The sequence below is a fragment of the Myotis davidii genome, unplaced genomic scaffold (genome assembly GCF_000327345.1).
Source record: "Myotis davidii unplaced genomic scaffold, ASM32734v1 scaffold159, whole genome shotgun sequence".
Taxonomy (NCBI): Eukaryota; Metazoa; Chordata; class Mammalia; order Chiroptera; family Vespertilionidae; genus Myotis; species Myotis davidii.
In genome coordinates this window covers 5699194-5716697 of record NW_006291231.1, presented here as the reverse complement: position 1 = coordinate 5716697, position 17504 = coordinate 5699194, and the positions used below count along the sequence as shown (strand labels likewise).

At 43.2% G+C, this 17504-nt stretch overlaps 1 protein-coding gene across 1 annotated transcript in view; it reads left to right on the top strand.

The window, feature by feature from the left end:
- The first annotated feature begins 4667 nt into the window (after positions 1–4667).
- The window catches only part of ZNF474 (zinc finger protein 474), a 27054-nt gene continuing 14217 nt past the window's right edge, over positions 4668–17504 (top strand). The window contains exon 1 of the mRNA XM_006764394.2: positions 4668–5905. Within this exon, the coding sequence (XP_006764457.1) occupies positions 4877–5905 (1029 nt within the window). The 5' untranslated portion in view covers positions 4668–4876. The remainder of the gene's footprint in view (positions 5906–17504) is intronic.

Below are 17504 nucleotides of genomic sequence, written 5' to 3'. Positions count from 1 at the left end.
GCCCCCTCCCGGCCGGGGCCTCCCAGTGCGTCCACCTTAGACCATGCGGGCGATAACGATTACAGATTTCAGAAGTGAGCTCACAGAGGGCGGAAACAAGTTTTTTATTTCTGCACAAACCCCTACCGCGGTCAGTCAGTAAGTCAATTTTGCCCCCAAACATACACTTTCTCAAAAAAATTTATCTCATCAAAAAAGATCCTAAAATTTGAAATATTACTATTAGAATTCATATTATGTGAAATCAATGACAACTATTTAAAATATAACTATATCTCAATTGACTTAGGTTTTCATGTATGAGATGCTTAAAAAATGGCTAAAATACAATAAACATTTATTTCTTTATGCACACAAAGCCCAAGGGAGTTACTTGTATGGTGGCTCCAACATTATCAGATATTCAAGTCCATCCAGGTCTCTGTTCTGCCTTGTGGAGGTCACATGAATATAACCTGGTCCTATATGGCTGCTAGATGCCAGCCATCACATCCATGTTCTAAGCATAGTATGAACATAGGGAAGAGGAACAAGTTATACCCCTGCATTCTAAGAAGAGTTCTTACAAGCCACACACAATACTTCACTAGCTACAAAGGAGCCTCTAGAATTATAGCTGGGAATTTGTGTGTACAGCTAAAAATTGGCGCTCTCTTAATTTGAGTGAGTTGGGCAGAATAACTACTGGTAAGGAACTAGCTGTTTCTGCCAGGCTCTGGGAGGGATATTACCTCATCAATCATAAACCTTGATGTGAATAAGTCTGTCAGCTCCTTCCTGAAAGTGATATTTCATAGGTAAGGGAGACCAAATAGTATGTGAGGGAACTGGGCAGGGGAGAGTAGAAGCTGGGGAACTGGGTGGACAGAGGATATTAAGGACAAGCCGCCTCTATTTTTCAATTTTGCTACAAGTAAGCATTAGCCCCAACTCCATGTTTCTTATTTATTCGTTTGTCCATTTAAAGAATTTGGATTCTATACTAAACAGGGAAGGGCTCATGTATCACATATTTATTTTGTTCCTAAGGACTAAATTTTTTTTAAAAGAGATTTAATCACTTTGGTTGTGTTCTTTTCCCTCTTTTATAGAGGAGCACCTTTTAATGCCAAGATGGGTTTTGCATTTCCAAGGTTATTGTATTTATCCTTGTGAGTTTGCCTCTTCCTTCTGATGAACCCCCCAAATGGCATCATATTGATAAAACATGGCCTTCCAAAACAGTCTTTAAATCTCCTATGTGCAAATATGGTCAGGCCAATTGGAGTGAACTTTTCTCCATGGACACTCGGGGTGAAACTAGCTGGCTTTGCAAAGTGGTTCTCTTTATAAACTAGCAACATTTATTTACAATATGTCTGGTGACAGGCCAATTTCTTAAGTAATATAAGTATATGCATTTAGTACTTCCAGCGTTTTTGCTTTTAGAACAAACTTATAGAGCAGAGCAGCTGACCAGGCCGTGCCTTGTCAGAATCATTGGCAGCAACTTCATAAAGTTTTCAGTTTCCAAGAATTTCACTCGCTTCCAGCTACCTCATCTTTAATAATTTGTTGCCTTTAATGACAATAAAGCAAATTTCAGGAGGCCATTGGAGGGAGAAAGAGATGATGCAAAAAGAAGAGGCGAAGATTCGGTTGGGAATTTTATGATGCTGATGATTGCTTCAGAGAAAATATTTGCAGTGCACACACACCTGCAAAAATAAAGATCCGTTCCTCATCAAAGTGCTGAGGTGGCTGCAAACTGAATACCATCTGGCCCTTTCAGGCGGCCTTCGCTTTCCCCCTGCACCCGTTATAGCACCCAGTTCCCCCTCATCCATCCCTGCCCTGGTCAGTAGGTCATTCCTCTGAAGGATGTTGATGAGATCAGGAAAAGGATGTGCATTGCCCACCTTGCAGGGGAAAGCTTCATCCAGAAAACCACTTACAGCAAAATAAATGATCCCTGTCCCTTAAGGGAAAAACCTGTCTTCCGTAGCCCCAGTCAGTCTCTCCTGCTTTTTCCATCACAGGTTTCTCTGCCTCCATGCCTTCTTCCCCTCCTCCCTTTTGCCTCTTCCTTCTCCTAAAGGCTGGTGGGGGCTTAGGTACCTTTCCACGGGGCCTATGAATCATCCATTAAAACAGGGACAGAAATGAAAGAGAAGAAGCTTTGCCGGCAGAATTTTAGGCAGAATGAATAATGGAAAGAGCTGAGTGCTGGAGCCAAGGAGAGCTGGAATGGATTCCCTGCTCTGTCATTTAGAAACTGACTGTCTTGGGCAAGTTATTCATCTTATCTGAGTCACAGTTTCTTTGTTTATAAAATTGAAATAATAATACCTGCCTCATAATCATTTGAGAATTAAATTATATATATAAAAATTAGCACAATATTTGATGCATAGTTGGCATTCAATAAATATTAGTTCTCTTATCATAAGGGGAATGGAGGAGTTGTTGGGGCAAGTCATGGGGCTTTCTCAGTATTCTAATCTGCTGGGAACTGTGAGAGAGAGAGAGAAAGAGAGAGAGAGAGAGAACTAATTTGTTGCTGCACTGATTTGTTGCTGCACTAATTTGTTGCTTCACTTATTTATGCATTCCTTGGTTGACTCTTGTATGTGCCCTGACTGGGGATTGAACCTGCAACCTTGGCTTATCGGGACAATGATTTAACCAACTCAGCTACCCAGCCAGAGCCTTCTTAATTACATTTGGTGTATGAAAATTTCTGGTACCAAGGGAAATGGGAAACTAAAAGAGGAGATCTCGGTGAACAAGAAACAAAAGCAGCCCTAACTGGTTTGGCTCAGTGGATAGAGTGTCGGCCTGTGGACTCAAGGGTCCCAGGTTCGATTCCAGTCAGGGGCATGTACCTTGGTTGCGGGCACAGCCCCAGTGGGGAGTGTGCAAGAGGTGGCTGATTGATGTTTCTCCCTCATGATGTTTCTAGCTCTCTATCCCTCTCCCTTCCTCTCTGTAAAAATTCAATATATATTTTTTTTAAAAAGAAACAAAAGCAACAAAGCAGAGTGGTTTGGGGTATTATTTCACCCATTTGCTGATAAAACAATTTTACCGGATTCCTTATGTTCTCTAGATTCACATTCTCCTTTGGATGGTGCTGATCAAGTGACACATTTTGTTTCTCTAAGCTTCACTTTCTGTGCTGATCACTCGGGGGCCAACACATTCTTTTGTCACATGTGTTAATATCACTGTCTTAGGATCTGTCAAAATGAAAAATAGTTCCCTTTTCTGTGCCAGACCTAATTTGATAGTTTTAACTGCAAATATTCAGACCTTTCTTGGCACCAAAATACAGGAACTGGGCACAGATCTCACAGCTCCTTTGGTCCTTTATCGAGCACAAAGCCCAAGCAGAATTCTGATATTGATAGCACTGCCATCATCGCTCTGCCTGAACTCACGTCTGCCATGGTCAGTGTCTGTGATTGGGAACGGATGCTACAAAGCTTCTAATTCAGGTCCAAGTCATCATTCAGGAAGTGAAGATGATCCTAAGACTTCTGGAAAATAATCTTTCTAGGGGCTAGATTGTAAACCCTGGGTAATACTGTCTCATCCCTTTCCCCAAGGTAACAACTCCTAGGCTCTGCCCATAATGAGATATCAGCTCTGTCTTCTGCTTTGCTGGGGGAAAACCATTGGCTGTGTTTTTATAAAAAATATTTGGAAGATAGATAGATAGATAGATAGATAGAAAATAGGGTAGCGAGCATAATGGCTATAAAAGGCCATCACACAGTCTGAGCTTCTTCACCCCAGGGAAGATCTGTACATATCCCACCAGGAAGAGGACAGGCCTGAGTTGCATTCTTGGTTTGACAGTAATGGCCACAATTTATTCATACTCCATTCCCATAATAAAGAATAGTGGATACCTGGTAGATTATAAGACATTTACACTCCCTCTGAAAGTTTTCATAATATTTCATAATATTCTCATGATATTCACTGTTGAAAGACATTTACACTCCCTCTGAAAGTTTTCATATTTCATAATATTCTCATGATATTCACTGTTAAATTACTTCTTCTGTAGGAGTTTTTAACTTCAGACCCTCAGACACTCAGGAAGTCTGGCACACTACTATATTTCAAATAAAATATATGTAACAAGTAAAAATATCTGATAAATTATTTCCATAAAATTAGTTTTACTTGTCATCGTAAGAATATTATTTTTTGCTTTTAAAATCATTATTCTCAAAAGAAGTCCATAGGCTTCAAGCCCTGTCAAAGGGATCCTGGCACTGAAACGTCCAGACTCCCTCAGGCAGTGGGAGGAGGTCTCCTCAGGTGACCTGCGGTTTCATTATCTGATGTTCACAGTTCTTGGTTCTCTCTCTTAAAACCTCAGCACGGTGCCTCTGATGGTTTGTGTCAGGTGTGTCTATGAGGTGCAGTAAATGTCGATCTTTCTTTGAGGAGAATACTAGTTTCAATACAGTGACAGTGCAATTCACAATGGAAATTTTCTTAAACTTTATTTGAACACTGAAAAACCCTATGTGCTAGTTGCTGTGCTAGTCAGAGAGAGGATACTAAGCAAAACAAAAAAAGTCTGCTCTTTATGAACCTTTAATCTAACAGGTGTGTGTGTGTGTGTGTGTGTGTGTGTGTGATAACTCTGGATTTGTTTCTCCCACAGATCTCGGAGGCACGGGGCGTTCAATGGGGACTTTGCAGTGCTCCAGGCTGCTGCCCCTCAATGAAGCTCTGAGTCCTGGCCTGAAGGGCTAAGGTACTGGCTACAATGTGGAACCCCAGGAGAGCCAACCTGACTACCCTTTGCTCTAAGAAGAAGCCCCAAATGAAACTGGGCTGAAATCAGAGCAAGGACTAGAGAAAGATTTATTCGTTAATGGAAAGAGGAAAGGAGAAAAGGGTTTCCAAAAACTTGCAACAAACTTTCCATCGCTCTAAAGAACCTACCTTCCTTATCAACCACGCTGTTCTATCTCGTGACTCCTCTTCTAGCCTTTTGCCAGAAACAAAGCAAGTCAATCTTGCTGAAAACATAAAGACAAACCCTCAGAAAACTAGGCCTGGAACTGTGATCCTCTCAAAACGGTCCGGTAAGAGAATTATGTCGGAAAGCCAGCCTAGCCCACCCGTGATCCCGTCCCGCAGGCCCGGATTCCGCATATGCTATATCTGTGGCCGAGAATTTGGGTCCCAATCACTCGCCATTCATGAGCCCCAGTGCTTGGAGAAGTGGCGAATTGAAAACAGCAAGTTGCCCAAGCACCAGCGGAGGCCAGAGCCCTCCAAACCACAGCCCCTGGGCGGCGGCAGTGGGTCCGACATTCTTCAGGCAACGAACGAGGCAGCGTTCCAGAGTTCTCAGGCCCAGCTGCTGCCCTGCGAGGCCTGTGGCCGCACGTTCTTGCCAGACCGTCTTCTTGTTCACCAGAGAAGCTGCAAGCCCAAGGGTGGTGGGCCCAGAGAACCAAACAGCAACAATTCTAATGACCTGCCTGGTCTTAGGAAAACTTCTGGTGGCGTCCCAGCTCGACCAAGGACTCTCATCTGCTACATTTGTGGCAGGGAATTTGGCTCCCTCTCCCTTCCTATTCATGAGCCCAAATGCCTGGAAAAGTGGAAAACAGAAAATGACCGGCTCCCCAGGGAGCTCCGCCGGCCATTCCCGCAGAAGAAGCCTCAGCCCCTGGTACCTGGCGAGGGGCCAAGTGAAGCTCAGCTTGAGCCCTGCCCAAACTGTAGCCGGACCTTTGCTCCCCAGCGCCTTCTGGTGCATCTGCGAAGCTGTAAGGCTCAACCGAGTGGGCCACGTGTTCAGAATTTGACTTTAGAGAGTAAAGGTGGCCTGAAAGAGTCCACTAATTTCAAGCAGCAAAGGCACGTGGCCGCGCTCCCTGTGACTGATAAGGTAATTCCTGCCACATGAGATGCCCTGGTTGGACCCGGCAGGGGAATGAGAGAAAACAGACCCTGAATCACCTGCCTCAACCCCTAGAGTGGTTTCTTTCGATGGTTATTTCTGACTCATTGCAGCCTGTCCAAGTTGACCCCTGTCCCACTCCAGGGGCTGTATCTCTGATGGCAGTGTAGACATAAGAACATCCTTGCCTGGCAGATTCATAGTTCTCTTCCATTTTGTTGAGAGAGAGAGAGAGAGAGAGAGAGAGAGAGAGAGAGAGAGAGAGAGAGAGAGAGAAAGGACAGAGAGGGAACTTCTTTTTTCCCTGACCTCTCCGACCAATAATCCTTGGGAGAGACTGTTATTTGAAAATGAGTCATTAATGCTATGTCTACATTACAGAGCTATACTCCCCGTTCCAAAAGCCAATATTTATTACCAGTTTATTTTAGTCATCTACCTTAGGAATTCATTTTTGGCAACACTGGGTTATGCTGAGTTTATCTTACTAAAATAGAATCTGTGTCAAAAACCCCAAATGACTTTAGCAATAATTAAACACTGGCGCACTCGCAGGAATAGACGTGCTCTGTGAATACAGCATGTTTTCTGTTAACGCTTACATGATTATAGTATGTGGGGAATTAACCCAGTGTAGACACCCTAGCAGGGAGGCGTGTGTTCCTGGTTCTGGGACGTGCTGAATTCCCGCTGCTGCTCTGTACCTTTTATCTGGGTTGGACACCACGCTCTGACTCACCACTTGGGCAATTGTAAATAAGCGTGACCCAGGGGTTCCCTGTCATAGGGTGCAGTGTTGTTGGGTTTTCACCTGAAGTTTCTTCATCAGCCAGGATTGGGGAAGGATGCTCATGAGGGTGGCTACCTGCAAAACAGGGCACGGTCATGGACTCTGTCCTACATTTAAGCCAGGGGGATGGATGTGCTGTCCTTGTCACAGCTTACAGATGTCAAATCATGAAAAATAGAATGTGGTCAGTCTCCTCCTTCTCCTTCTCCTCCTCCTCCTCCTTCTCCTTCGATTTGCTACTTGAAACACCCACCTGCATGATTCTTTAAATGGACTGTTTTCAAAAAATAAAAAATAAATAAATGGACTGTTTTGGGGAAACTAAGGTTACTCAAGGTATTGCAAAGTATTAAACCAAAAGGGGGTGGGGGATCTTTTATGTTCAATTCAGTGTTTCTTCCTTACTTTTTCATTGCATTATTTGGGCAAATATCTAGTACTTTTCTCTAACTACCATGTTTAAAATGACATTATACGGACTTGCTGGCTTAGAAGATTTCAAGATAATGATCCTAAAGCTGAAGAGTCACACTGACAGAAGCTGGGTAAGTGTTCCGATGAACATTGAAGAAAGGATGGCTGGTTTCTTTGCCGGATGAAAACCCAAACTCTTAAGTGTGGCAAGGACTGCAGGCTGGTCTCATAAACATGATCTGTTTTTCCCATCTTCTGGCTGTTGTTTTTCTTTCAAAACATGTGAGGTCTGGATTCAAAGAGCAAAAGGCTTGTGTCTCGGGGTCACAATCAGCAACTCTGTTCCTGTGTGACTTTCAGCCCTGTTTCCTGATTGTATGCATTCACTTCAAATGTTCTCATTACAGATCTGGAGATAGGGAAGCGTGTGGTCAGGATTCTTGGGCTTGTTGTTATAACACATACTTTGTGCTCCCAAGAGTGGAGCCAACAGGCTGAGCACAGCATGTTCTCACTCAGTCACGACTGCTAAAAGAGGCTGGCCTGGAACCACGGCTTCATAAGAGGACACCTCCTGACTCACGCAGTCGTCTGGAGGAGAGAATGTCAGAAGGAGAGGCCAGCGAGGGCCCGATGACTCGTGCGTTTAGCATAGGGGGGAGTTCATCAGAGCAAGGGCATCTAGAGGGCATGGCTGTGTGAGAGGACAGCCAGCTCTGCTCCCAGACGTGAAAAGGCATGTGTCAGTGAGAAACTGGCGCCCACAGCTGTCAGATGTGTGCTGGCCTGTTTGGGGACCGTGCAGGCTTCAGTGGAGGTCAGAGAAAGGTCATCTAACATAGGGGCCCTTTAGTTGCCAGATTTAAAGCAAGCTTGGTTTAATGACAATGGAGAAATCTCCTTAGGCCTTAGTTGGCATTTAATTTGCATATAGCCCTGATTAGCCAATGAAAAGGGTAGTGTCGTACGCCAATTACCATTTTGCTCTTTTATTAGTGTAGATTTTTATTTATTTCAGAAAGGAAGAGAGATGGAGAAAGAGATAGAAACATCAATGATGAGAGAGAGAATCATTGGTCAGCTGCCTCCTGCATGCCCCTCACCAGGATCAAACCCACAACCTGGGCATGTGCCCTGACCTGGAATCAAACCGTGACCTCCTGTTTCATAGGTTGATGCTCAACGACACCGGCCAGGCCACATGCATTCTTTTTAGAGTTCAAATGTTTCCTTCATTTCTTCTCTTGTCAATTATAACAATTTCCCTCTAGAATCCTTGATCTGACTTCTGATTAGAATCAATGATCTTGCCTGATGTTCTCAGGGGGCTCAGTCTTGCAGTGAATTCAAGTGAGGAAAATCTTTTCAGAACCATGATCACAGTGCTTGGAAAACAATTCACTCCAGTTGGGCAACATGACTGTTTCGCTGGCAGAGTGAATTACCTTCTGCTCAGAATGTTCTTCCAACATAGATTGGCTCAGTTCTCTTAGGACACAGATGCTTCTGTCACCTTTCAATCATTTCTAAACATAAACAAACGCCACTAAGGCCAGTTCTCTTCCAAGACCTCAATGGACACTTTGCAATCTGTTCTGTTTATTGGTTAGATAATGCTTGGGGTTATTTCCTGAGGATTATGCTGGTCACATGTGAAACCCCTTTTCTAAAAATCCTTTATTACATTATAAAGTAGGCATTAGTTTTCTGTAGGGCAACTATCTTTTCTATAAATGATCATCTCTCTCAATGTAGTTTTATGCTCAGGGTTGAGCTAAAAGTCCCTTCAGATACCTCTTTAGTGTCTGGTGCTGCCATCTGGTGTTTTCTTTTAAAGCAATGTCTTCTACACTATCAAAAATATTATTCCTTTTCTCTTTGTGTTACCTCCAAATATATTTGAGAAGGTACCCTTATAATACAAACTTTCGTTATTTAGGGCTGCAGTTACATATTTGGTTTAATGTTATAAATTCTGTTTCATGGCTTACTGTCTCATCCTCTAAAGGCAAAAATCTCAATAGGAAGGTCACCATCATGAAGACTCAGAAGGGCAGGATGGATGGTTTTGTGTATGCATATGTGCTATTAGGTAAGAAGTATTTGTTTATTGGGAGACATGGAAGAAAGGAAACTTTTCTGAGTACTTTCATGATCAACACTTTATATACATGATCTCACTTTAATCTTTATACTGTTACTAAAAGACAGATAATATTTTTCTCACTTTCTAGGTGAAGCAACTGAGGTTAAGCAACTTGACCAAAGTCACACAGTGGGTGAGGTAGTGGGTGTCGGAGCCAGATTCAAAGGCTCATTACCTTTGCATGTCACTAAGAGAGAGGATTATGTGTGATACAAAAAGGGCATGGTTATCTTGCCAGGCTGTGAGTGTTAAGTAGGACAAAGAGGACAGAAGTTTGTTCAGTCAACAAATACTTACTGTTTGACATTGGCTAAATACTTAATATAGAGTCATAAACAAGATAGACACAGTTCTTGATCTCATGGAGACGTGTGGAGGAAATATGAAATATAAAATTTCAAATTGTGATATGACAGTGTTTCTTGGTGGGAGTGGATATTCTTGGGTCAAGAAACCTCTGGGAGGAAGTGACATTTCAGCTGAGATACAAAAGGTGTGGATGCATTAGCCAAGACATTCTGGCCAAAGGAAACATGTGTGAAGACCTTGAGGTAAGAAAGATCTTTAAATGGAACTAAGAAGTCCACAGGTGGCCAGAGCCTAATGGAACACGAGATAAAGCTGTAGAAACAGCATAGTTCTCTCCAGCTGCTATGTGGACATAGTGGCATCAGTTTGGATACTCCAGGAGTCCAGGTGAGGGCTGATGATGCTTAGCCTAGGGTATTGGTAGCAGAGATGGAGACAAGGTATAATGAGAATGCGTTAGGACATGGTATAGTTAGGACGTGGAAGGGTGAGGAAGGGGGTCAAAGATGACTCCCACATGGCTAATTTGAGCAACTGTACTAGTTGTGCCATTTTCTAAGGTGAGAAAGACTTGAGAAAGGGTAGCTCTTGAGGGTTAAGATAAATAGTTCTATTCTGGGCATATCACATTCATAATGCTTATGAGATATCTAAGTGGGTAAGTCGAGCTGAATATATGTCTGCGTCTCAAAAGAAAAGACTAGGCTAGGGTATAGATTTGTGTAGTATTAACGTATATTTAAACTCATCAGAATGAGGATAGGGTTATGAAAATAGACCCAGGGCTGAGCTCAGTGGCATTACCATATTTGGGGATCTGAAGGAAAGGAGCTGGAGGATGAGTGCCTGGAGACACTAGAGCAAAGTCTAGAGCAGCCGTGGGCAAACTACGGCCCGGCCGAAATGAATAAAACTATTGAAAAAAAAAGACCGTACCCTTTTATGTAATGATGTTTACTTGAATTTATATTAGTTCACACAAACACTCCATCCATGCTTTTGTTCTGGCCCTCCGGTCCAGTTTAAGAACCCATTGTGGCCCTCGGGTCAAAAAGTTTGCCCACCCCTGGGCTAGAACGTGGTGCCGCAGAAACTGAGATCAGAGATGGTTGAACAGGATGAGGGCCAGAATAGCTCTCTGATTTGGCAATGCGGATTTCGTCCGAGTGCAGTGGTGGGGGTTGCCGAGTGCATGGTTGATAAAGACAGGATGTGGTTTTAGAAGTTTGGCTTTGGTGATTAGGAGAGAAATAATGGGTAGGCTAGAAATAGATAATGGGGTTAAGAGAAGTTACTTTAAAAGATAGGAGCTTCCAGACTATATTTGAATGTTGAGGAGTGTGATCCAGTGGAGGGAGGAAGGTTGAAGAAGCAGGATGATAAGGGTAAGTGGAAAACCTGAAGGAGAAATGGTCCCCGGGGGTGGGATCACAGTTCAAAGTGGGCACTTTTTCATTTCAGGGTGAGGTTGGCTGCAAATGGAGGTAAGTTTGGAGGTGCTAATGGAAAGATGAAGGAGCGATAGTCTGTTAGCTTTTATCTTCTCAGTGGAATACCAGGCAAGCTGATCAAGCCTATCACATGAGAGAGAAAGAGGTATAACGAGAGAGAAAAGTTCATTTTAAGAAGCTACTTAGTCCTTTGTCTCTTCATACTTCCAGTTACACTGAGTTCCTGAAATCAAGGCTGAGGTTCATAGTACCATTTGCCTCTATGATTCCCAAATACAAGAGTGAGTTGGAACTCTTTGAAGATGTTAGAACATTCAGTGGGATTCTTCTAGGGGTTTCCTCCCTTATCATTATCTTCAGTCACCCTAGTTCACCTCCCCAGCGCTGCTGATGTCATAAAAGCCAGCCTCGACCTCACAAACTGCCCTGATGATGCTGGCAGCTGGACCACTAATATCCAATCCCATGTGCCACGTCATCTTTCCTTGGTGCCAAGCATGCCCGCACATCAGGGCAGCATTTTAGGATCCCACAGCTCTCGGGTGTACTAAGAACCACTTTAAGGTAATAAGACAAGTTCTCTTCTGCACTGTTGTTTCTCAAAACCAACCCAAAGGAATCCGTGTACTGTATATATAGGGTGAGGCAACAGTAGGTTTACAGTTGTGAGTATACAAAACATAGTTTATTCTTACATTACTATTTATTAACTGTATTATTTTCCATATGAATAACTATGAGCCTACTTTTGCCCCATCTTGTATATTGTGTGTGGAATATGTGTGTGTTGGGGGGTGGGGAGGTTACAAATTTTAGAGCAACAGCATCCTTTGCAAAATTGTTGTATAGCTTCTCTTTTAAAAAATATATTTTTTTTATTGATTTCAGAGAGGGAGAGAGAGAGAGATCAATGATGAGAGAGAATCATTGATTGGCTGCCTCCTGCACACCCCCCACTGGGGATCAAGCTGGCAACCCAGGCACGTGCCCTTGACTGAAATCGAACCTGGGACCCTTCAGTCCACAGGCCTATGCTCTATCCACTGAGCCAAACCGGCTAGGGCTATATAGCTTCTTAATATAAAAATTTGAAGGATAATACGTTTCCCTGCCACCTGTATCTCCCTGCTTTCAGCCCCACATACATAGATGCCCAAACTGTCTAGTGATGGATGTCTAGCACATCTTTCTCTCATGACTGAGTGGATATATATCATTTTTAGAAATCCGAATTTCAAGGTCAACAGCTAAAATCTCACCCAAAATTCTTAGAACTTCTCCAAAAGTAGTGCGACACAACCTTGAAGAAATTCCTATTGAAACTGAGGTGGCTGTTCCTGTGACTAGCCTCTCACAGATAATGTGGAGCTCAAGTTCAGTTTCACAACCAGGTGGAGCATTGAGAGGATTTGACTTAGGATGCCATCTCTTGTTTCCCCTTTACATTATGTGATTCACCTCCTCCTTACATCCACTGTCTCAAATGTTACCTCTATGATGCTGTCTTCTCTGTAAGAAATGTCTTACAAATTGAAGGCAGGCCTAATAAATCCAGGAACTCTGTAAGTTTCCAATGCCCCTGCTCCAGGCACCAGCTCATATGCTTTGATCCTGTCACTTAAGTTCCCCAAGAAGCTCTCACATCCCAAGCTACCTTTGTTTAAGCAGATAAGTTGAAAACACAGAAATACCACTAAAGATTCAGGGAATCGGAGGCAGAGGGACAGGGAGAGGAGGGGGAAGAACTGGGGTCAACAATTCTGATAAGGAAAAAAACTATCTCCTGGTGTTAGAATTCTTTTGGTCTGTGCTTGCTTTCCTTCTTTGATTCGAAAATTTCTTTCCTCTGCCTGTCCCCTGAGCTGGGGACCCTTTGGCATATAAGTTGTAAACAAATCAGGCATTTGAAATCCCCACCTCCTTTTTCCCGGTGTAGCTATAGCAGCTGGAAAACCTGAGTGGTCATCTCAGCGTGGGGTTTTCTGGTGTTGCCCCTGTTGCTCCTTTGTTACTTCATTTTACCCTGTGACCTGGAAGCCATCTGCCCAGGAGGGTCAGGCCTGGTCCCACACAGAGAAACCAAACATCAGGTCCATCCTCTGTCCATGTTTTTCAAGAAAAGTGATTCTTCCAAGAATTTTGCAGAGAGATTTATTTAAATACCCTATCTTCCAATCAATATCATTCTAAGTGATCACAAAAAAAGCAGTTTTTTCCCCCCCTCAGATAACAAAAGAAAAAAAAAAACTTCAGCTAAGAAACCATATTTCCTTCAGACACAGAGAATCTTATTTGGAATTTGTTCTTTGACTTAGATTTTCCAGCTTTGTATCTCAGGCTGAGCAATTAAAGAACTAAAATGCAAGCATATATTCAAAATATCAACAATTTGTTTTTAAAAATCAGGTACATGAAGGTTCTTGAATATTAATAGCATTTCCAAATGAATGACCAAATCTTTCTTGTTAAAGAAGCAAAACAAGACTCCCCATCATAGGTAACGGACTCTCTAATAGTTGGCCAATAGGTTAGATTGGAAAAATTCTTTTACGTGGCATCCAGTGATTTCCAAACACAATTTCATTTCAAACAATGATCCTTCCAGATGTGACATTTGAGTATGATTGTTTGAAAACCCCAGAAGTAAATGTGAAATACCAGTGGTTTCTAGACAATCAAGCTCTGCAATTGTTGAGGTTTGAGATTGAGCTATGCTGCTTACTCCTATATATTCAAATGCTGTTTATACTTTGTCTGCATGTGTAGGACGTGCCTGGGGGAATGGAAATTTATACATTCATTCTCAGTCAAGTTTGTTGAAATTGAGCTTTCAATGGCCGCAGGCAAAATTCTGACTTTGGGAGTGAGTCTTCCATGGCCTGCCCTGGTATTCTGATCTCCTTTTTCTTTCAGCACCTCTGTACCCTCTCTTCCCTCCCCCCGCCCCCCCCACACACACACATACACACGCACCAACCTCATCCTTTTTATGGTTGGAAACAGCCTGGGAAAATCTGATAAACTCCTTCATAGAAAAATCTCATAGGAATATTTGCATTTTGAAAGAGGATAAAGAGAGGGATGTGTTGAACCCAGTGGAATGAACTTTTGAGGTAATGGAGAGAGAGCAACATGGGGATTTTGCTGGTTTCTCTCAAATCCCACCCAATGGCTGACTGTGTGGACACATAAGACCTAGAGCATGATACTCTGCTGACCATTGATGGCCTTCCCCCCTGTTCCTAGAAGCAGCTGGAATCAGACACACCTGGATTCAGGTAATAGATGCCCAAATGAAACCACATATCTTTGAGCAAATTATATAACTTCCCCAGCCTCAGTTTCCCCACTGTGAGAGGTTAAAATGAAAGAAAGGGCCTGAGATGGCACCTGGGATGTCATCATTCGTCAGCTCCTTCCTGCCCTGCTCACAGTGGCAGTGACCAAAGACCCCCTGTCTGAATGAAAACCAGTCTCACCACTTGCTAACCTCTGTGCCTCACTTTCCTGGTTTGTAAAACAGGGGCACTGAGTCTTGCCCAAAGGATTATGAGAATTATAGAGATAAAGCATGGTAAGTGCTTAGTACAGTGCCCGGCACTTAGAGAGCACTGGCTAATTGTTAGTTGCTATTTGGTCAGACATTTTCAATATTGGAGTATTCACAAAGATTTCTAAAAGAGGTTTTACTCGTTTGCCTCAAATATGGGGAGGAACACTTTTCCTCTTAGTTCCTCATCCAAACTTTCTGCATTCTATGGTATGCCCTGTGCACTTACCACAGACATTTCAATTATTTGGCTTAATGGAAGAGATCAACAGTGTGGAAAATCTAAAACAGCAGCTCAGGCCAAAATTCTTTTTTTTCAATTCTCACCAGAGGATTTGTTTACTGATTTTAGAGAGAGGGGAAGGAGAGAGAGAGAGAGATCATTTGGTCTGCATGCACCCCAACCGACAGGGAATGGAACCCACAACCTGAATGGGAATAGATTCCACAACCTTTTGGTGTATGGGACCTTTTTCAATTCTCACCAGAGGATTTGTTTACTGATTTTAGAGAGAGGGGAAGGAGAGAGAGAGAGAGAGATCATTTGGTCTGCATGCACCCCAACCGACAGGGAATGGAACCCACAACCTGAATGGGAATAGATTCCACAACCTTTTGGTGTATGGGACAATAATGCTCCAACCAACTGAGCCACACTGGCCAGGCCCACGCCCAAATTCTTTATGGTTAATATTGTCACACGGAGAGAAGAACACAGTATATGCAATGACATCCATTCCTACAGCTGCACAGTCACATATGTCCCTCAGGCCCTAGCAGGAAGGACCCTGCTTTTGACAGCCTGGGGTCCAGCTAGGAGTCATGGGAGCAAAAAACCCACCAGCAAGTAAAAAACTGGAGGAATCAATGGTTACTGTATGCACATGGCTTTGGAAATCAGTCTTAACCCTTAAAGTAGGCACTTCTGTTGCCTAAGGATAGGCACCAAGACTCCTGTCAAGCTCTGTTGTAATTGTCCAAGTGCTGAAATTCAAAGAAAGAGGGGAATTTTCAGTGTGACTGTCTCTAATGTCCTACTGCATACTTTTTTCCTATAAAACCTCACCTACTATCTGGCAAACTGTTTTAATTCCACAGTCAGAGATTCTGTTTTGGGGTGTTTTTTTTTTTTTGGTTGTTTTTTTTTGTGTGTGTGGTTTTTGGTTTTTTTTTTTTTTTTTATGCATATCACTGACTCTATAGGAGATAGCAGCTACAAATTCCCTAGATAGGTAATACTCCATCTTTAGCCATTGACACATTCAAAATTAACCATAAGTTTGGGTCATTTCTTACAAATGAGATATAAGGTAAACGCTTTTATTGGGGAAATGAGTAGGAAGAGAGTGTGGGAAAACTGGCTGCTCAAAGTCACAAGCTCAAATGCTTTCCGGAGTAGGCAGGCTACATGTTAGGCAATAGAGAATGGTGGACCCTGTAGTATCCTTGAGAGGAAGTCCCACCTAAAGATATTCACATATAAAAATGTTAAGAACATTGTGCTGGTCAAGGAAAACATGCCTGTCTGTTGGCTAAAAAGGCTTTTGGTCCATTAATTTACAATTGAGATCCCAGAGTAAAAGGCCGAAGGGAGATAGCTCTGGTGGGTGACATGGGTGAGATGCTCTAAATAGGACAAGCAGGGTCATAAGGGACCCATGAAGGGACCCACACTGTTATGTGATAGTCATGTGCAGGGACCACTGGCACACACACACTTCATACCTGAGCATAGGGTAACTCACCCCAGCTGCGAGCCCTCATTTGGATCACCTGTGGGAGTCTCCAAAAGCAGTGAGGCCATTCTTGTGGGTCAGACATCTGGAAGCCAAACCTAAGAATTTTACAGGACCACAAAAAGCCCACAAAAAAATCCAGGAGCCTAGAGAGGTTCCACATTTGGAGGGTAGTTTTCAGAACTAATCCATCTGAGTTCAAACATACCATGGGCAGAGAAGTCAAGAAAATGCTTCCTCCACTTAGTGGGTCCCTTTCTCACCCTGCCCTGCGCCTTGACTGATTTCAGGTGGAACGGGCTCTGTGGCTGCCACACAGGCACCCGTCTACCTGACTTACTGTCCCAGAGAAAGAGCTGAGGGAAAAGTAAATAGTTCCTGAGTAAAGGTGGTGAGTTAAGTGTGGTTATTCCCACTGTGAGGGCCAGTTCTTGGTTCTGAACCTAGCACAGCGCCTGGACCATTGCCCGCAACCAGATAATTCCTTCTGAGCCACAGCAGCTGGGCCGCCATTGTCCCTCGGGACGGCCTTTCCTGTAGATGCATTTCCATTCAGGGCAGGTCTCAAACCCCCGAATCACACTCAGCTGTGTTTCAGCAGATGCCTCTGAGTTCTTTCTGCTCCCAGTGCAACTTGAGTATCAGCCCTTAGAATCCCATTGCTTTATTGGCTTCTGTGCAGTTGAAAAATATCTGATTAAGTCCAGATATTTACAGACTGGCCATACTGCACTCGTTCCCAGTCATGCTCCATCTGAGGAGCAAAGTGCCACTAACACACAGGGTGGGATCAAGGTGGAGTCCGGGGGGGGGGGTATAGACTACCATGAGGATCTCTCCCATGGGCACCATTTTCAAGCTTTGCATCTTGTGACTTGTACCATGCAGATGAATGATCACAACCGGAGGGTTTGAAAGCTGTGTTAAGGTGGAGCACCTTTAATTTACTCAAAGCCATGGTTAAAGCAAATCGGACTGTTCCCTTTCAAGATGCTTTCTCACCTCTGGGTTCATTGATTTCTCTTTGACTCTAGGTTAATGAATGTCCCCAAATGAACAAGGGGCATATGGTGATTTTTATGCAGGAATTGTTATGATGAAAACTGAAAAGGAGAAAGAGAGACCATTAAACTTTCTGCATTTTTGTTTGTTCCTTTCCAAGTAATGTGTGAAACATGTTAGGGGAAAGAG